This window comes from Salvelinus namaycush, chromosome 28 (assembly GCF_016432855.1).
Source record: "Salvelinus namaycush isolate Seneca chromosome 28, SaNama_1.0, whole genome shotgun sequence".
Taxonomy (NCBI): Eukaryota; Metazoa; Chordata; class Actinopteri; order Salmoniformes; family Salmonidae; genus Salvelinus; species Salvelinus namaycush.
The window spans coordinates 34,978,692-35,001,713 of NC_052334.1; the positions used below are offsets into that span (position 1 = coordinate 34,978,692).

The 23,022-nt window shown below is 41.3% G+C and overlaps 1 protein-coding gene across 1 annotated transcript in view; it reads left to right on the plus strand.

Moving 5' to 3' along the window:
* Positions 1-1,560: 1,560 nt before the first annotated feature.
* The window catches only part of smyd3 (SET and MYND domain containing 3), a 180,733-nt gene continuing 159,271 nt past the window's right edge, over positions 1,561-23,022 (plus strand). The window contains exons 1-4 of the mRNA XM_038967765.1: positions 1,561-1,913; positions 20,752-20,815; positions 21,797-21,904; positions 22,294-22,348. Coding sequence (XP_038823693.1) covers positions 1,753-1,913; positions 20,752-20,815; positions 21,797-21,904; positions 22,294-22,348 — 388 coding nt within the window. The 5' untranslated portion in view covers positions 1,561-1,752. The remainder of the gene's footprint in view (positions 1,914-20,751; positions 20,816-21,796; positions 21,905-22,293; positions 22,349-23,022) is intronic.

Sequence of the window (23,022 nt, forward strand, 5' to 3'; positions counted from 1 at the left end):
CAACTCCCGTACGGACTCGGGAGAGGCGAAGGTCGAGAGCCGAGCGTCCTTTGAAACACAACCCAACCAATGCCTGCTTAACCCGGATGCCAGCCGCACCAATGTGTCGGAGGAAACACAGTGCACCTGCCAACTGTGTCAGCGTGCACTACACCTGGCCCGCCACAGGAGTCGCTAGTGCGCGATGGGACAAGGACATCCCTGCCGGCCAAACCTTCCCCTAACCCGGACGACGCTGGGCCAATTGTGCGCCGGCTGCGACAGAGCCTGGACTCGAACCCAGAATCTCTAGAGGCACAGCAATGCAGTGCCTTAGACCACTGCACCACTCCTTGAGGCCTGCGCAGGCATATCTATATATTTATCTTTATTGTCAAGTAATTATGGGCATCATCATGGGATTGTCATAATCAGTCTTACCCCAGTTCATTACCTCCTGCGATCAATGGACTCAATAGATTTTTTTTACATGTACATTTTTTATTTGTGCTTTTTTTTTTCGGACTTCTAGTCTATTTAATCAATGAGCTGTTACATTTTTTTTGTAACAGTTGGTGGAAATGCACAAAGTCAGTGTGTCTTAGTTTCGTTATGAAAAGTTCTGTAGATGTGGATCATTTGATGACGCAGGCTGGGCAGTGACTCTCAGGCTACATCCCAACTGTCAAGTAGCTTCCTCTCCTCGTCTACTCTCCTTCCTCTCCTCCCTCTTCTCATCTACTCTCCTTCCTCTCCTCCTCTACTCTCCTCCCTCTCCTCGTCTACTCTGATCTGAAAACACAAGACCGGTGAAACCAACAGCAAAATATAATCATATTCAGATCTGTTGTAAAATGCACAATAAACTGTATATACATTAATTAGCTTGGAAGAATGCCAGGAGATTCACTTTAGTCTCTTGTACTTTCAGAGGTGTGCAGACAGGAAGCCACTGTAGACTATTGAGATGCAGCCTTGTTTTTTTAATTTTTATTTTCACTCGTCCTCTGGCTGGTTCAGATGACTATCTTACTTTTGGAATCTGAAGTATTTATATCATATCTGCACAATGTAGGGGGAGAGAAAACAAATGATCAAATCTAATCTTTACGTGCATGTCTTTTTCTGTTTTTTCTCTAGTTTTGGCTTGATGTGGGTATCGTAGATTCATTTTTTCATGTTTGTCATCGTGGTTTAGATCTGTCTTTACAGTCTGGAGGGATTACTGTGTGGTGGGTACTTTTAAACACCTGTTTCTCTCTGATGATAATAAACCTTATTGTGGGGACTGGTCTGCGGTTATAAAGTTCCATTAAGCTAGTCATACAGCTGTTACGTTGTTATCACGTTTGTAAGTTGTTAATCATTCACAATAGTCTGATAAACCCAGATACAAAACACTTCTGAACGACACTCTTTTAGGGGACAGCCACTAGAGGCAGCCTTGAAGAGCTGCGCCGCAATTGCGCAGACAATACACGTTTTAGGCGAAACCAAGTTAATATTTGATTTCGCAATTATTGGTGTTCTCAGTTTGGTGAAAGTGATACGAGAAATGTGTGTATGTATGAATATGTATATATATAATATATTTTGTTCATTTACAGTCAAACTAAGGCGAAAACACCCAGCTTCTAAGCAGACCGGAACTATGACAATTTTTCAATGGTAAACGGCATGAGTAAGACATCTTCATTTATCCACCATCTTTGGTCTGACGGCCATTTGCGGATGTAAACAATTTTCCCAGTTCCACATGCTTGCGAGATCGGGATGGCGTCAAAGTTAGAACGTTTTGCCTCTGCAGGGAAAGGGAATGGTCTACGAGCAACACACGAAATACACGCAGGTGAACTCCTGTATACGGCGGAACCTCTAGCATACTGCGTGTCCAACACATGCGCCAAAGACTTCTGTCACAGCTGCTTCTCACGGTAAGAGCTGTTGACCATTTCGTTCTGACTAGACACTTATCTAAAGTAAGTTTTTGCGTTTTACCCAATAGGATTTGGGGAGGGTAAACCGACCCTCTACCCGTGCATACGTACAACTTCGGCGTTATTGCGTTCTGGACCCTTGTTGGTCGGGTTATCAGATACTGCTATATAGATAGCTAGCTAAATGCCTTTCTATAGCTCACCAAAACAGCCGTAAACGGCTCTTATTATTTTCCAACGAAACGGAGTGTAGAATCAACTACAACAGTCAACAGTACAAAAACGTTGATACACTACCACTGGGCTGACGTGAGCTTTGCTGATGTACTCAAACTGGACGCTAGATGGCAGTGTTGCTTTCCATTTTCTTCAGCTCTAGACAATCTTTGTATCGGAATCTATTGTAACAGTAGGCTATGAGATTTACAGGTGATCGAGTTAATAATGTATGATAAGGGGCTAGTTTCACTCATCTCAGAGAGCATACTGTTCAGTTCCATAAAGATCTTCACTAAGAACCCACATGTAAATTATATATTTTTAATACAGACATTGGGCAACTGGGTACTTTGCCAATTGCAATGTTTGCATATCAATCCTAGGCCTGAATCCTCATATACAGTGCCTTCAAAGTATTCACACCCCTTGACTTTTTCCACATTTTGTTGTTACAAAGTGGGATTAAAATAGATTTGATATTTTTTGTGAACGATCTACACAATACTCTGTCAAAGTGGAAGAACAATTCCAATTGTTTTTTTTATTAATGGGAAATTAAACACTAATATATCTTAATTAGATAATTATTCAACCCCCTGAGTCAAACATGTTAGAATCACATTTGGCAGTGATTACAGCTGTGAGTCTTTCTTGGTAAGTCTCTAAGAGCTTTGCACACCTGGATTGTATAATATTTGCAAATTATTCTTCAAGCGCTGTCAAATTGGTTGTTGATCATTGCCAGACAACCACTTTCAGGTCTTGTCATATATTTTCAAGCCAATTTAAGTAAAATCTGTACAAGGCCACTCAGGAACATTCAATGTCATCTTGGTAAGCAGCTCCAGTGTATATTTGGCTTTGTGTTTTAGGTTACTGTCCTGCTGAAAGGTGAATTTGTCTCCCAGTGTCTGTTGGAAAGAAGACTGAACCAAGTTTTCTTCAAGGATTTTGCCGGTTCTGTTTAATTTTATCCTAATAAACTTCCTAGTCCTTGCCGATGACAAGCATACCCATAACATGATGTAGCCACCATCACCATCACGCTGAAGAGTGGTACTCAGTAATGTGTTGTGGTGGTTTTGCCCCAAACATAATGCTTTCTATTCAGGACAAAAAGTTCATTTTCTTGCCATTTTCTTTGCCTTGTTGCAAACAGGATGCCTGTTTTGGAATATTTATATTCTGTACAGGCTTCCTTTTCACTCTGTCATTTAGGTTAGTATTGTGGAGTAACTACAATGTGGTTGATCCATCCTCAGTTTTCTCCTATCACAGCCATTAAACTCTGTAACTGTTTTAAAGTCACCATTGGCCTCATGGTTAAATCCCTGAGTTGTTTCCATCCTCTCCGGCAACTGAGTTAGGAAGCCTGTATTTTTGTAGTGACTGGGTGTATTGATACACCATCCAAAGTGTAATTAATAACTAACATCAACATGGTTTTTTAAAGGAAAAGTGAAATGACTCCCTGACATCGGACAAGAAATAAAGATGCACATTTTAACAGCACAACAAAATAGATAAAACATTTTATTTTGCAGGTGCCTTTTCATTTATACATCAGTGGTGCAACTATGTCCTTCTAACTGCTCGGAACTAAAACTGTGGTGCACAGGAGAGAAGCAAAACTTTCCAGTGGGCAAAATCCTTTATCTTGAGGTTACGGAGGAGGGGTTGTAAAATGTACCAGTCAAAAGTTTGGAGACAAACTCATTCCAGGGTTTTGATTTAAAAAACAACTATTTTCTACATTGTAGAATAATAGTGAAGATATCAAAATATATTTGAGATTCTTCAAAGTAGCCACCCTTTGCCTTGATGACAGCTTTGCACACTCTTGGCATTCTCTCAACCAGCTTCATGAGGTAGTCACCTGGAATGCATTTCAATGAATAGGTGTGCCTTGTTAATTTCTGGAATTTCTTTCCTTAATGCGTTTGAGCCAATCAGTTGTGTTGTGACAAGGTACTGTAGGGGTGGTATACAGAAGATAGCCCTATTTGGTAAAAAACAAGTCCATATTATGGCAAGAATAAATAGAAACAACAGTCCATCATTACGTTAAGACATGAAGGTCAGTCAATCTGGAAAATTTCAAGACCTTTGAAAGTTTCTTTAAGCGCAGTCGCAAAAACCATCAAGGGCTATGATGAAACTGGCTTTCACGAGGACCACCACAGGAAAGGAAGACCCAGAGTTACCTCTGCTGCAGAGGATAAGTTCATTAGCATTACCAGCCTCAGAAATTGCAGCCTAAATAAATGCTTCAGAGTTCAAGTAACCGACACATCTCAACATCAACTGGTCAGAGGAGACTGCGTGAATCAAGCCTTCATGGTCGAATTGCTGCAAAGAAACCACTACCAAAGGACACCAATAAGAAGAGACTTGCTTGGGCCAAGAAACACGAGCAGTGGACATTAGACCGGTGGAAATCAGTCCTTTGGTCTGATGAGATCAAATTTGAGATTTTTGGTTCCAACCGCCGTGTCTTTGTAAGACGCAGAGTAGGTGAACGGATGATCTCCGCATGTGTGGTTCCCACCGTGAAGCATGGAGGAGGTGGTGTGGGGGTGCTTTGCTGGTGACAATGTCAGTGATTTATTTAGAATTCAAGGCACACTTAACCAGCATGGCTACCACAGCATTCTGCAGCGATACGCCATCCCATCTGGTTTGGGCTTAGTGGGACTATCATTTATTTTTCAACAGGACAATGACCCAACACACCTCCAGGCTATTTGACCAAGAAGGAGAGTGATGGAGTGTTGCATCAGATGACCTGGCCTCCACAATCACCCGACCTTAACCCAATTGAGATGGTTTGGGATGAGTTGGACCGCGGAGTGAAGGAAAAGCAGCCAACAAGTGCTCAGCATATGTGGGAACTCCTTCAAGACTGTTGGAAAAGCATTCCATGTCAAATCAAATTTTATTTGTCACATACATGTGTTTAACAGATGTTATTGTGGATGTAGCGAAATGCTTGTATAGGTGAAGCTGGTTGAGAGAATGCCAAGAGTGAGCAAAGCTGTCATCAAGGCAAACGGTGGCTATTTGAAGAATCTCAAATATATTTTGATTTGTTTAACACTTTTGGTTACTACATGATTCCATATGTGTTATTTCATAGTTTTGATGTCTTCACTATTATTCTACAATGTAGAAAATAGTAAAAATAAAGAGAAACCCTGGAATGAGTAGGTGTTTCCAAACTTTTGACTGGTACTATATAAAATGGGCATATAATCATTAAAAAGGACAAATTATACAATGGATCATGATACTTTGCAGCACCCCTATTTTGTAAGTGGGGATGCAGCTTCTCCATTTGCAACATTGCTCAGGCGCCCCTATGTGTGTGTTGTTGACATGTTTGTGGTCTTTAATGTTTTTAGCTGCTTAACACTGAACACTCATCACTTCAAGAAATGACTTTACCACAGCATTCAGTTACACACACATCACACACACACATCACACATTCACAGCAAGTGTGTGTGTGTCCGGAATGATGAGCCACTGACCTGAGAACAAAGTGGTTATTATGCGCACATCCACAACGGAATGCAGGCGGAAATGTTTGAGAACCAAAACAAAAGCTTGTCTAAGCCAACCCCTGACCCCTCTGCTCATCATGTCATCATCACCCCCACCCCCATTCTGTCTGCTCCATCTATTAGATACTGCTAGTCCAAAAGAGAGAGAGAGAGTGTGTGTGTGTGTCCAGATGGCATAGAGATAAACAGGAAACCCAATGATTAATATCCATTCCCCCTTTAGTGTAGAAAAGTCTACAGGTATTTTCATTTAAATATTCTCCTGCCTACGTGTTTGGTTCAGTCATATTTTATTGGACATCTCTGGCCTTTTGTTAAGAGCTTTATGTTGACAGATCTCATATTCAATTTAGACAAGTAGGACATTGTCACTGAGATGCGTACCTTCTCTCGGTAAGCGGGCGGACGTGGGTGTGAATTCTAGGAAGGAAAAGGTATCTGTGCTGTATCACGGCACAGCTAGGAACATAAGCATTTCCCTGCACCTGCGATTACTTCTGCAAAACTGTACGCGACCAATAACCTTTGATTTGATGAATTCGTAGTAATGCGCTGAAAGTCTGTTCAGTAATGTGATTGGTGTTGGCGGCGGAGTGTGTGTGTGGCAGCAGGGGTGTACTTCAGCCGTGTGTCTGTCATTGAATATGAGTCGTTCCATGTAATTTCAGCCGTAAGACCCACAATCTGATTTGTTTTGAAATCATTTCTGTAGTTAGAAACAACTTAGATTAGCATTACTGCAACATTATTTTTGGTGAAATATAAGCTTGATTGCACCCAAATTTGCCATTTTAATTTCTAGGATTCATATAATATTCAATAAATATGGTACCTAACATCCGATTTGGACCAAACTTTTTTTTCTAACCATGAGTAAGACCTGAGGAACCCAAAGAAATTGTCAAAAAAAAAAATTCTAAAGACTGTTGACATCTAGTGGAAGCCCTAGGAACTGCAATCTGGGAGGACTTATTAAAGTGAGAGCCATTGAAAATATAGGTAGGCTGACTTTTGGGAGGGATGGTTTGTCCTCGGGGTTTCGCATGCCATATCAGTTCTGTTATACTCACAGACATAATTTTAACAGTTTTAGAAACTTTAGAGTGTTCTATCCAAATCTACCAATTATATGCATATCCTGGCTTCTGGGCCTGAGTAACAGGCCGTTTACCTTGGGCATGCTTTTCATCCGGACGTCAAAATACTGCCCCCTACCCAAGAGAGGTTAAACCCTTTACAATGAAGATCTGTGAATTTATTTGGATTTTTCCTAATTATCTTTGAAAGACTGGGTCCTGAAAAAGGGGCATTTCTGTTTTTGCAGAGTTTATATACTCGTTGTTGGGGTGGGATTGGCGTGGGGTTTGGGTGTGGCTTTTGACTATTTCATTGGATTCCTCATGTCTTACTCATTGTTTTAAAAAGTTTGGTCCAAATTGGATGTTAGTTACTATATTATATGAATCCTATACATTTATAATTGGCAATTTGGGTGCAATCAATTAGCTTCATTTCTCAAAGATCAAATTATATTTCAACAAAATAATGTTGCTGTAATGCTAATTTTATCTGTTTTTACTAACAGAAACAATTTCGGAACAATCTGAGATGGTGGGTGTAAATCCTCTTTTATTGTGCTTTTTGAGGTGGAATGACCCATATGCTCAAGCTCTGTCGCACACTATGCACTCTGATAAACCTACTACCTGTCTGCCTCTCTTCGCTTCTACACACAGTGATCTACCTAGCCTACTATACACCAGTGCTGCTTGACTCCCCCCTCTTCTTTCTCTCCCATTTCCTCTTCCTCCCCTTGACTGTTTTGTACCAGTTATTTCTATTGTCTAGGTTAGGCCTATCTGAAGTACTTTACACATTGTTTCAGACACCCAACCTCTCCTCTGTTCTACATGTTCTCCATTACTGTCCCAAACGGATCTGTAGTAGTGGAGTTATAGTGTGTGTGTGATGATGGTGTCAGCTTGCGTGACCAGTAACCCCCCCTGAGACTCTTATCTTCCTAAGTAAAGGCCTATGTTGGTCTGTAAATGTGCAAGCGTGTGTGTGTGATTTAAACTAGCCAGAGGGGCGTTTTTTAAAGGAATTAAAGCCACATCAAAGCTGGAGGTAATTGCTGCCTGGCTGATCTCTCTCTGCTGTTTGTTTTTAATGAGAGCTAATCGCTAGGGGTGCAGTTAACACACACACACACACACACACACACACACACACACTCAACACAGCGTTGTCTTACTAGCCACAGGTCAACAAACAAACAAATCATTAGCAGTTCCTCCAGTCACAGGAGAGAAGAGGGAGGGGGGGATAGAAGGAGAGAAAGTGTGTTTGTGTGTTTATGATAATAGTGATTGGTATGTCTGACAGTTCAAAGGGAGTGTTTAGCTGTGTGTTATCAGTGGTTACTTGTGTGATTATTATCAATATGACCTAATGTTAGAATTTAGACCCAGATTAAACAATAATCACAGCAACATCTCCTGGCAGAGACAACACCTGGCCTGGTTGCATGCATGCGATTAGGCCAGACGTTGTCTCTGCCAGTAGGTGTTGCTTTAATGTGGGTCTCATTTCTAACATTGGGCCGTATTGATAATAATTGCCAGAACAATGTGATATAGATTTTGGCTACGCAGGTGTGGAATCGCTCAGGAATAGTTTACTAGAGCAAATTATTCTTCGCACGCAGACCGATGAATAAGCCTCCGATATGAGGAAAAGAGCTGACTGTATGCAGTCTGTCCTGAAGCATACAAATACCGACTTTAGATAAGAGGGGAAAGATGCAATGTTCACAGAAAATCTCCAACGCAAAGTCGAGATGAGAACAGGGGGATTGTTGACAGGCTAGTCAGCATTCCTCTCCATCCTCTTTTCTCTCTCTCTCTCCGTCTCCCTCCAGGTAAAATCTAATGCCTTCATTAAATCCGAAATACATAGCTAAGTTATTGAATACTTTAACAACTTCACCTCTCAGATTGGTAAAATGAGTTGTGGTATTGAGTAGAAGGACATGACTTTGCAATTAAAATGACTGCAAATGTATGAATACAGTGTGGTGTTTTGGATAATGTCTAGGCCTATATTATCAGGAGGGCTATCAGGAGCTATCAGGAGCTCTGACTGTATGACTACGTTGTATGAATAGCAAAGGGATATAGCAGGTAGACTTTTTTTCAGTCAGTTCGACAATAAATAGCCAATGTGTCCCGACTCCGTGGCTGGCTATATAGGCCTATGAAACACGCAAAAGAAAATTAAATGAATGTGCCACAAAACAAATTTAAGTGGATTTCAACTCATCGTTACCACTTACATTACATGGGACGTGCTAATTCACTCACATGAAACTCCTCATGCTCTCCCTCCTCCGTGAAAAGAAATTTGACCGCAGCTGACCACAGCGCGCCTGTCCTATCAATACGTCACTAGAAGATGCTATCGTTTGTTCTAGCGGGAGAAGGCTATACAGACTTTTCTGACTTGCGAATTGAAACTTTTATTTGAAAAGAAGCCTAGTTAATGAAGTGGAAAAGTAGCTGACTGACAATGAGTCTGTTATTGCTTATGGAAAACACCGAAACACAAACACACTGTTCGAAGAGACCACCAGAATTAGTAACCACCATTACAAATGCTATTATGTTTGACTTTTAAATGAGTCAAATTAGAGAGTTAAAACATCTTAAACAACACACCCATTCACACGAAACCATGAGCTCAGCTCCATAGCATTTAGCGCAACAGCTCTCTTTTACAGCCTGGGTCGATCCGTGTGTGTAAGTAGTAGGGCTTTCCCCGACAAAAAAATGTATAATCTTGGCTGACGGAGAGTTGTCGGTTCTTTCGACCCATTGATTGTTTAGAAATTTTGAAACGTGTATTTTTCCATATGTTTGAATAAAATCAATTATATGTGGGCTACTAAGCTTGTCTGGTGCTTTAAGCACTGCGATTTAAAAATGAAAACACACAAACTACTAAATAGGAGCCAGAAATCAATATAGTCTACAAGGTGTGAATCAGACAGGTGTCTCATGTGCCTAAAAATACACTACCGTTCAAAAGTTTGGGGTCACTAAGAAATGTCCTTGTTTTTGAAAGAAAGTAAAAAAAAAAAAAAAAAAAGTGTTTTTTGTCCATTAAAATAACATCAAATTGATCAGAAATACAGTGTAGATGTTAATGTTGTAAATGACTATTGTAGCTGGAAATGGCTGATTTAAAAAAAATGGAATATCAACGTAGGCATACAGAGGCCCATTATCAGCAACCGTCACAGGCTGACCACACCGTTCGCATCGCGTGCTCGAGCGTTGCAAAATAAATGTAGGAATCTATGTTATTCAATTATTGCACCCACACTGCTCGTGTGTGTAAACGAGCGTCTGCGTTGCCAAGGGCTAAAATAGAAGTCATTCCTATTTCTGACGCAGATTGCGCTGCAAGTCCTGCCTTTCCCATCTCCTCATTGGTTTATAGAAGCAGGTACCCACGTGCCATCTCCTCATTGGTTATACCCACGTGGGTGATTGAAAGACGAACTGTGTTGCCGGTCGGTGTAGTAATACTATGAAAGTTTAGATGCCAATCACCATATAAGTTCAAAGATGAAAAAGCCTGGAAGGAGGAGAGATGACTAGAAACGATTCGGTTGGCCGTTTTGTGTGTGGATTAATTGTCGGAGTAGAGGACCTTGTGCATTTCAGGTAAAATAACAACTCAATGTTTATATCCCAGGACAAATTAGCTAGCAACAGCAAGCTAGCTAAATAGGACAAATTAGCTAACAAGTGCAAGCTAACTAGCTAAATTGCCATAAATGTTTAATGCTTTTTGACCTGTCCCCAAATGAATGTCATTGGTTCAGAGTTTGTTTTGATATTTTAATCTGCGTGTCGTGATCGCGTTTGGTGTACGGGGACAAAATACATTTATGCACGCCCGCAGCCGGTTTGGGTTCCGTGTCACTCCTGTGTTCTAATGGCACGTTGTGTTAGCTAATCCAAGTTTATCATTTTAAAAGGCTAATTGATCATTAGAAAAACCTTTTGCAATTATGTTAGAACAGCTGAAAACTGTTGTTCTGATTATAGAAGCAATAAAACTGGCCTTCTGCTGACTAGTTGAGTATCTGGAGCATCAGCATTTGTGGGTTCGATTACAGGCTCAAAATGGCCAGAATCAAAGAACTATCTTATGAAACTCGTCAGTCTATTCTAGTTCTGAGAAATGAAGGCTATTCCATGCGAGAAATTGCCAAGAAACTGAAGATCTTTAACAGCGCTGTGTACTACTCCCTTCACAGAACAGCGCAAAATGGCTCTAACCAGAATAGAAAGAGGAGTGGGAGGCCCGGTGCACAAATGAATAAGAGGACAAGTACATTAGAGTGTCTAGTTTGAGAAACAGATGCCTCACAAGTCCTCAACTGGCAGCTTCATTAAATAGTACCCGCAAAACACCAGTCTCAATGTCAACAGTGAAAAGGTGACTCCGGGATGCTGGCCTTCTAGGCAGAGTTGCAAAGAAAAAGCCATATCTCAGACTGGCCAATAAAAAGAAAAGATTAAGATGGGCAAAAGAACACAGACACTGGACAGAGGAAGATTGGAAATAAAGTGTTATGGACAGACAAATCTAAGTTTGAGGTGTTCGGATCACAAAGAAGAACATTCGTGAGACGCAGAAAAAATTAAAAGATGCTGGAGGAGTGCTTGACGCCATCTGTGAAGCATTGTGGATGCAATGTGATGGTCTGGTGGTGGTAAAGTGGGAGATTTGTACAGGGTAAAAGGGATCTTGAAGAAGGAAGGCTATCACTCCATTTTGCAACGCGATGCCATACCCTGTGGACGACGCTTAATTGGAGCCAATTTCCTCCTACAACAGAACAATGACCCAAAGCACAACTCCAAACTACGCAAGAACTACACTGCTCCAAAAAATAAAGGGAACACTAAAATAACACATCCTAGATCTGAATGAATGAAATATTCTTATTAAATACTTTTTTCTTTACATAGTTGAATGTGCTGACAACAAAATCACACAAATGATCAATGGAAATCAAATTTATCAACCCATGGAGGTCTGGATTTGGAGTCACACTCAAAATTAAAGTGGAAAACCACACTACAGGCTGATCCAACTTTGATGTAATGTCCTTAAAACAAGTCAAAATGAGGCTCGGTAGTGTGTGTGGCCTCCACGTGCCTGTATGACCTCCCTACAACGCCTGGGCATGCTCCTGATGAGGTGGCGGATGGTCTCCTGAGGGATCTCCTCCCAGACCTGGACTAAAGCATCCGCCAACTCCTGGACAGTCTGTGGTGCAACGTGGCGTTGGTGGATGGAGCGAGACATGATGTCCCAGATGTGCTCAATTGGATTCAGGTCTGGGGAACGGGCGGGCCAGTCCATAGCATCAATGCCTTCCTCTTGCAGGAACTGCTGACACACTCCAGCCACATGAGGTCTAGCATTGTTTTGCATTAGGAGGAACCCAGGGCCAACCGCACCAGCATATGGTCTCACAAGGGGTCTGAGGATCTCATCTCGGTACCTAATGGCAGTCAGGCTACCTCTGGCGAGCACATGGAGGGCTGTGCGGCCCCCCAAAGAAATGCCACACACATGCACATTTGTGGCCTGCTGGAGGTCATTTTGCAGGGCTCTGGCAGTGCTCCTCCTGCTCCTCCTTGCACAAAGGCGGAGGTAGCGGTCCTGCTGCTGGGTTGTTGCCCTCCTACGGCCTCCTCCACGTCTCCTGATGTACTGGCCTGTCTCCTGGTAGCGCCTCCATGCTCTGGACACTACGCTGACAGACACAGCAAACCTTCTTGCCACAGCTCGCATTGATGTGCCATCCTGGATGAGCTGCACTTCCTGAGCCACTTGTGTGGGTTGTAGACTCCGTCTCATGCTACTACTAGAGTGAAAGCACCGCCAGCATTCAAAAGTGACCAAAACATCAGCCAGGAAGCATAGGAACTGAGAAGTGGTCTGTGGTCACCACCTGCAGAACCACTCCTTTATTGGGGGTGTCTTGCTAATTGCCTATAATTTCCACTTGTTGTCTATTCCATTTGCACAACAGCATGTGAAATGTATTGTCAATCAGTGTTGCTTCCTAAGTGGACAGTTTGATTTCACAGAAGTGTGATTGACTTGGAGTTACATTGTGTTGTTTAAGTGTTCCCTTTATTTTTTTGAGCAGTGTATTTAGGGAAGAAGCAGACAGCTGGTATTCTGTCTATAATGGAGTGACCAGCACAGTCACCGGATCTCAACCCTATTGAGCTGTTGTGGGAGCAGCTTGACCGTATGGTACGTAAGAAGTGCCCATCAAGCCAATCCAACTTGTGGGAGGTGCTTCAGGAAGCATGGGGTGAAATCTCTTCAGATTACCTCAACAAATTGACAACTAGAATGCCAAAGGTCTGCAATGCTGTAATTGCTGCAAATGGAGGATTCTTTGACGAAAGCAAAGGACACAATTATTATTTCAAATAAAAATCATTATTTATAACCTTGTCAATGTCTTAACTATATTTCAACTAATTTCATGTATGTTTTCATGGAAAACAAGGACAAAAAAAATCATTATTTATAACTTTGTCAATGTCTTAACTATATTTCCTATTCATATTGCAACTCATTTCATGTATGTTTTCATGGAAAACAAGGACATTTCTAAGTGACCCCATAACTTTTGAACGGTAGTGTATATTTGTGATTACTCGATTTTAAAAGATCTTGGTCAACCAAACAATCGACAAATGGGGTCAGCCTTAGTAAGTAGGTGTGTGTGTCATTGATGCCGTGGTAAAGTTTGAGACGTTCAAATAGGTCATTTGTGATTTTTTTATTGACCAGTACAGCTGTAGCGGATAGAATCTAGTCGAATCTTGATTAGCATCATAGTGACATTATCACTCGGACACCACGGTCTTGTCCACTACAGCGAAATGGAAAACGAAAACGTGTATTTAGCCAAGTACCTGTTTCACTGTGTTTGAAAAGTTTATCTTCGGTCGCCATCGAACCTAGAGTTTTCGTGGTATAGAAGGATTGACAGTACATTATTTGTTGTGGCCTTAATAATAATCAATTGTGCATCGAGTAGGGTTGGTCGTTGTCCACATTTTCATACCATCATACCGTTTCTGTACCATACCGTGGTATACGGTATTACCGGAAGTGCACACAAGGGGCCCTATTTGAAAAGAAGAAAAAAAAACGTTTTTTTATATTTTTTTTATACACAAAACAATTTAGGCAACCGGGATGTTGATCCAGGAGGGGATTGAATGTCTCTGCTGTAACCAAGAAGCTTGATCTGGACATGTAGACACTTTTTAAATAGCAAGTTAGCAAACCAAACCATAGCTGGAACCCTGAGCTGGATACAATTTATTTGACACATCTTAGATTTAACTTATAAGCAGTGGTGTAGCATGCACCCCTGCAGCCTCCGAGTCTTCATCTATCGGTATTTCACAATACCCCGGTAAACGATATAAACTGTACATCGCTCAAGCCTTGCGTCCAAAGCGTCTCTTTTCCCAGGACGGCCTCCTCTATCCTGTCGTAAACCTGGTCAGAAGATCAAATGTGGGCTTTGGTCACACAGCAGCTTACATTAGAATGCTCCAGGCGTTACAACCTGCTGTATACCATCTTAAACCTTGCGCACGCACACAAATGCACACACAGACTTGTCAGATCAGAGGCCTGGAAATGAGAAAATCAGTCAGGCACGACGGGCAGCCCGTGGAAAGGGCCCCGCTAATTACTAGCTAACACTGAACCATCGCTATACAGCTGAGGAAATGAATTACCATGCACACACTTCCATCAAAGCACACTTCCATCTTCATTCATCATGTACAGTACCAGTATTCCATCTGATGAGAGATTGAGAGAGAAAGAGAGAGAGAGAGCGCGAGAGAGAGAAAGGTACTTTAATTCTATATTGCTTGTCAACATTTCTTAATAAACTCACTTTAACATAGTCATGAATATTGATTAGGTGCCAGGATACGGACTCTCTCAAGCAGAACGTCATCACCTGCTAAGTCAACTAAAATCAGCTCAGACGAGAGAGGGAGAGGGAGAGGGACAGGCAGCGGCTTTTCTTTTTTTTACAGTGATTTTTCACTTTTCAGTTTGGTAACAGAGTTACCTAGAGAGAGAGATGAAAGTCATGGGATGTGGTGGGGAAGGAAGAAAAATAAAGATTTAGATGAGAGGAGAAGACTCACATTTTGGGTACAGACCCCGAAGATGGACATATCTACAGTAGTCCTTTCCTTGAACTGCAGAGAGAGAACATAACAGAGATCTAATCGACTCAATGAAATAGGTCTTAACAGGACCAGGCCAATGAATTAACCCAATAACAGCAGTAGTCAATCTGTGTACGGTAATACTGATATTTACAGAGAAAACAGACTGATTAGGATCAACAGAATAGTGTGTGTGAGTCTGTCGGTGTGTCTACATGGTATGTATGTGTGAAAGCATACGAGGTCAGTAGAGCAGGCCGGATTATTCACACTCACTGTTGATCTGATGGTTCCAAATGTATCCCCGCATTCCTTGTGTGTGTGCGCACTGGTTTATTCCACAACCTGTAGCCAGGCCCAGTAATGACAGGACTGAGATGAAGGATCTTTGTTCTCGTGTGTGTGTGTGTGTGTGTGTTGAGAGAACCCCATGGTTAGTGTAGATGTCTCTCTCTCTCTCTATAGGATCGCAGAATGATTAGCCTACATCTGCATGTTCGGCATATCATTAACCTGATGCTTCTCGCTCTGTCTCTGTGCTTCTCTGTCATTCTACATCGATAATGTTATTGGTAATCTTTGAACAGAAGCAGTACTGGTCAAGGACGCACGCACGCACGCACGCACGCACGCACGCACGCACACACACACACACACGGTATAAATCCCAGTGTTTGCCAGGTCCTTATCCAGAGGAAGTCCAGTCCAAGCTGTTAAGGAAAAAGCGCTGAGTGATGTCATTACACAGAGCCTATATCCTGCCCAAGATAAATAGAGATAAAAGTAGTTCAAGTCCTGTAAAAGTTGTGTTGGGGAAAGCTTTCATGGGTGAACTGAATAATAAACAGAGCCATGGCATGAGATGATAGCCCACTGCTGTATCTGAAATGCAACTGGAATGCTGTAGGTTTTATCATTATGATGTATTTACTATGTATCTGACCAGTATACTGGATAAGTCTCTGGTGTATGTTTCAGCTCCTAGCTATGATTTTGGGGGCATTTCACAAGATTTAATCTCTAAAATGGTCCTTAGTAGGAAAGATTGTTGACTTCTTTGTGAAATTTCTATCTAAAAGCATAATTGAGAAATAATTAATCATTCATGACATTGTGGCCTTACCCAGGCCTCCTTTAAGACTCCTTATTGTTTAATCTGTAGGTGCTACAAAGCAAACATTGGTCTCATATAAAGCTTTACCACTTTCTCTGTGATATGAGTCGTATTTTGATTTTGATTTTTTTTTTTTTTTTACATTCATTTATTTATAGAAAAATATAAACATGATTGAAAAATAGGAAATGTTTGATTTTGGTATTTTTCTATTTTTTGTTGAACATAATATTCTTTACGGGCAGATCAAAGTCCCAGAGTGGGATCTCTGCTACTTGTATAGTTATTAAAATCTAAAATGTTCTATTTTAAATATTCATGTTTATCTTTTTTTTATATGCACAAATAAATGTAAGAAAATTGTTATTGAAGTCAAAATACGACTCATATATTACAGAGAAAGTGGTGAAGCTTCATATGACACCAATGTTTGCTTTGTAGCACCTACAGATTAAACAATAAGGAGTCTTAAAGGAGGCCTGGGTAAGGCCACAATGTTATGAATATGCCATGTCTTTTTGTTCCTGATTTCATGAAGAATCACTCTTCTAGACTTCATAATTCAGCCTTCACAGACCATTGAATGTTTTTTCCAGTCAAGTCTGTAGTTTTTCATCATTCTCTCCTCTGACTTCCCTTATCTCTCTGCCTGTTATAGAAACAGACCCAGGAAATGCCTGTTGGAAGATTTTAAGTGGTTCTGACCCCCATATATAGTTGTGTGTGTGTGTGTGTGAGTTAGGAGGTTATTAGGGAATAGGGAGGGTAAGTGTGTTTTAGCTACGTCTCAGAGAGCCAAAAACAACTGCAAAGTATTTTAACCACTCTGACAAATGAATGGATAGGAAACACTCAATGTCTTTCATGCTGAGAGGAAGCAGGCCACTGCCAGCAGTGTGTGTGCGTGCCTGCCTGCCTGCGTGCGTGCGTGCGTGCGTGCGTGCGTGCGTGCGTGCGTGCGTGCGTGCGTGCGTGCGTGCAGCCTAGTAATGTGAGCTAAGATTACGTCACATTCTCATGCGTCAGTGACAAAATCATAAGGACCACTCATAGTACTTCATGATTAGATTACATATGTTTGGATTGTAGGACCTGCAGCTTTCTGTTGGAATGACTTTACAGAGGGAGAAAATAAAACAACATGTACACATACACACACAGGCACACAAGCCTCAGTCACAGACAGACGTAAAAATTCTGAACACAGAACAGTGAGCGAGTCATGTTGATTTGACTGGAGCAAGCTATTAACCAGATATAACCAGGGGTCGTGTCTACTCATTGTCAGACATAGTGCGCACACAGTTCAGGAGACTGAGATTTGAAGAAATATGGTAATTACACACGCACACACACACACACACACACACACACACACACACACACACATATATATATATATATATATATATATATATATATATATATATACACATACACATACTGCTTGATACATACTGCTGATGAAAGTGTGGTTAGTCATGCCATTCAAATGATGTCTTGGGGCATACTGTACAACAGTGACTGGTTTCAGTGGATCCTCTTCAGGTTCAGAAACAAAACCTGTGTCTCAAATGCTACCCTATTCCCTTTGGTGCACTACTGTGGCCACTTGCCACCCCTAACCCTACAGTATGTGTCCCAGGTCAAAAGTAGTGTATTATCTAGGACTAGGTTATAGGGTGTCATTTAGGGCAGTGTTTCCCAACTCCGGTCCTCGAGTTCCCCCCAACGGCACATATTTTTAGTTTGAAGACTCCATATTTCATGATCTGGGTGTCTGAGATACAGTGCCTTCAGAAAGTATTCACACCCCTTGACTTTTTCCACTTTTTTTTGTTTTACAAATTGGAATGAAAATTGTTGACAATTAATCAATCTAAAGAAAATGCTCTTGTCAAAGTTGAAGAAAAATTCTAACATTTGTAAAAAAAAATATGAAAAATACAACACTAATATTTCTTGATTCCACCCCTGGATTTACCCATTATTCTTTTTCAAAATTCTTCAAGCTTGTTGATCATAGCCAGACAACCACTTTCAGATATTGCCATAGATTTTCAAACAGATTAAATTGAAAACTGTAACTCGGCCACTCAGGAACATTCACCCTCTTCTTGGTAAGCAACTCCAGTGTTGATTTGGCTTTATGTTTTAGGTTATTGTCCAGCTGAAGGGTGAATTCATTTCCCAGTGTTTGGTGGAAAGCAGACTGAACCAGGTTTTCCTCCAGGATTTTTCCTGTGCTTAGCTCCATTCCGTTTATTTTTTTGTTTGTTTTTATCCTGAAAAACTCCCCAACGATTACAAGCATACACATAACATGATGCAGCCACCACTATGCTTGAACATATGGAGGTATTCAGTAGAGGTCGACCGATTTTATGATTTTTCAACACCGATAACGATTATTGGAGGACCAAAAAAAGCCGATACCGATTAATCGGCCGCTATTTAAAAAATGTATTTGTAATAATGACAATTACAACAATACTGAATGAACACTTATTTTAACTTAATATAATACATCAATAAAAATCAATTTAGCCTCAAATAAATAATGAAACATGTTCAATTCGGTTTAAATAATGCAAAAACAAAGTGTTGAAGAAAGTAAAAATGCAATATGTGCCATGTAAAAAAGCTAACGTTTAAGTTCCTTGCTCAGAACATGAGAACATATGAAAGCTGGTGGTTCGTTTTAACATGAGACTTCAATATTCAACAACTACTCCAAGTCTCAGAGCGAGTGACGTTTGAAACGCTATTAGCGTGCACCCCGCTAACTAGCTAGCCTTTTCACATCGGTTACACCAGCCTAATCTCGGGAGTTGATAGGCTTGAAGTCATAAACAGCGCAATGCTTGAAGCACAGTGAAGAGCTGCTGGCAAAACGCACGAAAGTGCTTTTTGAATGAATGCTTACGAGCCTGCTGCTGACTGAGCGATGGTAGGCAGACTGCTCTATCAAATATCAAATCATAGACTTAATTATACCATAATAACACACAGAAATACGAGCCTTTTGTCATTAATATGGTTGAATCCGGAAACTATCATTTCGAAAACAAAATGTTTATTATTATCGCATATACCCTGACTCTGCGTGCAATGAACGCAAGAGAACTGACACAATTTCCCCTGGTTAATATTGCCTGCTAACCTGGATTTCTTTTAGCTAAATATGCAGGTTTAAAAATATATACTTCTGTGTATTGATTTTAAGAAAGGCATTGATGTTTATGGTTAGGAACATGTTGGAGCAACGACAGTCCTTTTTCCGCGAATGCGCACCGCATCGATTATATGCAACGCAGGACACTCTAGATAAACTAGTAATATCATCAAACATGTGTAGTTAACTAGTGATTATGATTGATTGATTGATTGTTTTTTATAAGATAAGTTTAATGCTAGCTAGCAACTTACCCTGGCTTCTTACTGCATTCGCGTAACAGGCAGTCTCCTCGTGGAGTGCAATGTAATCAGGTGGTTAGAGCGTTGGACTAGTTAACTGTAAGGTTGCAAGATTAAATCCCAGAGCTAACAAGGTAAAAATCTGTCGTTCTGCCCCTGAACAAGGCAGTTAACCCACCGTTCCTAGGCTGTCATTGAAAATAAGAATGTGTTCTTAACTGACTTGCCTAGTTAAATGAAGGTGTTAGAATTTTTCTTTTTTAAATAGGCCAAATCGGTGTCCAACAATACCGATTTCCGATTGTTATGAAAACTTGAAATCGGCCCTATGTAATCGGCCATTCCGATTAATCGGTCGACCTCTAGTACTCAGTAATGTATTGGATTTCCCCCCAAACATAACACTTTGTATTCAGAACAAAAAGTGAATTGCTTTGCCACATTTTTTGCAGTATTACTTTTGTGCCTTGTTGCAAACAGGATGCATGTTTTGGAATATTTTTTTATTCTGTACAGGCTTCCTTCTTTTCACTCTGTCATTTAGGTTAGTATTGTGGAGTAACTACAATGTTGTTGATCCGTCCTCAGTTATCTCTTATCACAGCCATTAAACGCAATCCGTTTTAAAATCACCATTGACATCGTGGTGAAATCCTTGAGTGGTTTCCTTCCTCTCTGGCAACTGAGTTAGGAAGGACGCCTTTATCTTTGTAGTGACTGGGTGTATAGATATTCAATAGGTCGCCTTTGCAAGGCATTATTTAGGCTTGCCATAACAAAGGGGTTTAGTACTATTGACGTCTTGAGTCAATAGTATTCCACCCATTTGTTATGTCAAGCCTCAATAAGTTCATGAGTGTACATTTGCATAGTTACTTAAGCTTTTAATTTTTTATGAATTTGTAAAAATGTCAAACAATTCCACTTTGACATTATGTTGTATGCCAGTGACGACAAATCTCAATTTAAATTCAGGCTGTACCCCCAACAAAATGTGGAAAAAGTCAAGGGGTGTGACAAATACTTTCTGAAGGCACTGTATGTGGGGCACTGCCTCAGAGGAAAAACTACCCAAATCAACTGTGAGTTAATGTTGTTTCTCTCTCTCTCGGTCTCTCTCTCCCTCCTCTCCCTCTCCCTCTCCGTCTCCGTCTCTGTCTCTGTCTCTCGCTCTCTGTCTCTCGCTCTCTGTCTCTCGCTCTCTGTCTCTTTAGGCGTGAAACCCTCCTGAGATGTTCTCAGTGTAAGGTAGCGTGGTATTGTGACGTCACCTGCCAGGTAAGCAGCCCAACCAGAAGTTCTCTCATATGCTGTTTCCACTCATTCAAGTACCTAAAGAAAGGGACGATGGATGTGAAAGAAATAACCCTATTCCCCTATTGTAGGGGAACAATAGACCTAGGGATGTGTGTGTGTGTTGTAACATCTGAGACTGACCCAATTCCTACATCAGCACATGATGTCACCTAATGAAATGAATGACACAATGCTGCCCACTGCTGCTCCCCATATAAACTGGTTTCCATTACACAACAGGTGTGTGTTTGTGACAAATGTGTATGTGTGCTCCTCTACCTCGTCCTTCTGTGCAGTGTTTCCCCTAGATTATTTCCAGGCGTGGTGCAAAGCAACATCCAGCCCCTGTTGCACCAAAATAGAAATCAACAGAAGTCTTGTTTAGTGCAAACACTGCTTCTGTGTAAATTAGAATTTGACCTGCACAGATCTCAAGCCAACACTGTATATTCACCTTTTAGCCATCTTTCTTTCACATCGACGCGAACCTTTACATTTAAGGTCACTTTATTGGTCAATTGCACACGAGGTCCTACCGAAATTTGACTTCTGCTTTTTATCCCCCCCCAACTGTAACCTTATTCTGATAGGGTAACCCCTAACCCTAGTGTAGCCTCCTCCACTCCTCTCTGATATGAAATGTCACCATTCACCTCTGATTTCCCGCTAACAAACGCCCCTGACTTCCCAACCCACTCACTCGCACACGCATGCACGCACACAGCCACACACACTCACACGCACACACTCATGCACATCTGCCTGTGTGTGTTTGTAAAGTGTGTACATTCCCCCCCCTCTCTTCCACTTCACGTTGCCTTAACTTTCAAGAGTTCATTCCCTTCAGTTCTTTCCAAATCTCTCGACGCCTTTTCAGTTTGTACTGGTCCTATTCCTATATCTTTTCTACCTATATGAACACGAATAGAATATCTTTTTTTAAATGATGTGTTTTCTCTCCAGAAACAGGCATGGTCGGACCATAAGAGGGAGTGTAAATGTCTCCGCAGCCTCCATCCCAGAATCCCCACTGACTCTGTCCGTCTGGCAGCCAGGATCATCTTTAGATTGGTACGCCTCCCCTGACTCGCTCAGCGATTGGTTCAATGTCCTGAATTGACTGGTCAATCCGTTTTTCAATCCAGTCACTTCAGGAAGTGATTAGAAACTCATTTCAGAAGTTGAAAAATCCTCACAGAAAATGAAGATGGAATTGAGCCCAACCCTTTACTAAGGTTAACAGACCTGGATGAGAACGTTTGTTTTGTTTTTAGACAGTTCTCATGATAAATAATTGATCTCATCTAGTTTTACACTTCTTCCTCTTTTACCATTTTCCTCTTATGTTTTTCCACCACTTCTACCTCCTACATCTCTCTCTCTCTCCTCCCCCCCCTCTCTCTCTCTCTCCTCCCCCTCTCTCTCCTCCCCCTCTCTCTCTCCCTCTTCTCTTCCTTTAGTTGAGTCCATCGCAGACTTCTCCAGGGCTGTGTTCTTTAGAGGAGCATGAGTCACGTAAGTCTCTCCCACCTCCCCTACAAAAGTGACATTCAATACTTTGTTTTGCCTTTCTCGTCTAACAAAACAAAATATATACATATGGAAATATACAATCACAATCTCCTCCACAGTTCTTTACATTCATCTATAATTTTCAAACACAAACATCAACTCAGATAGCAGGAGAAGTCAATTCTAGCCTGGCCGGGGTGGGACATAGCCTGGCCGTGCATCTACAGGTGGTGTTTACATGTTGTCCCCAGGTCTCAGATTAAGTACACAACGTCAGCTACAGGACTAGGTGTTGGTTAGACGTGACAGACAAAGTGGGGACAGTATTAGACACAGAGACATTGTCAGACACAGTGTTGGACATATTGGGGACATCATACCTAGTTGAGACGGTACCAGACATAGTTTGGTCAGTGTAAGACATTATGGGGACAGTAGACATGATGAGGACAGTGTCAGACATGATGAGGACATTAAACATGACGAGGACATTAGACATGATGAGGACAGTGTCAGACATAATGGGGACATTAGACATGATGAGGACAGTGTCAGACACAGTGTGGACAGTAGTAGGGGCGGAATGAGAAGTTGTGGCTCTCTTCCAGTCTCTTAGTCTAGCTAGCAGCTTCCCACATGGGAATATAACCAGAGCATCACTCCTCATGAAATATACA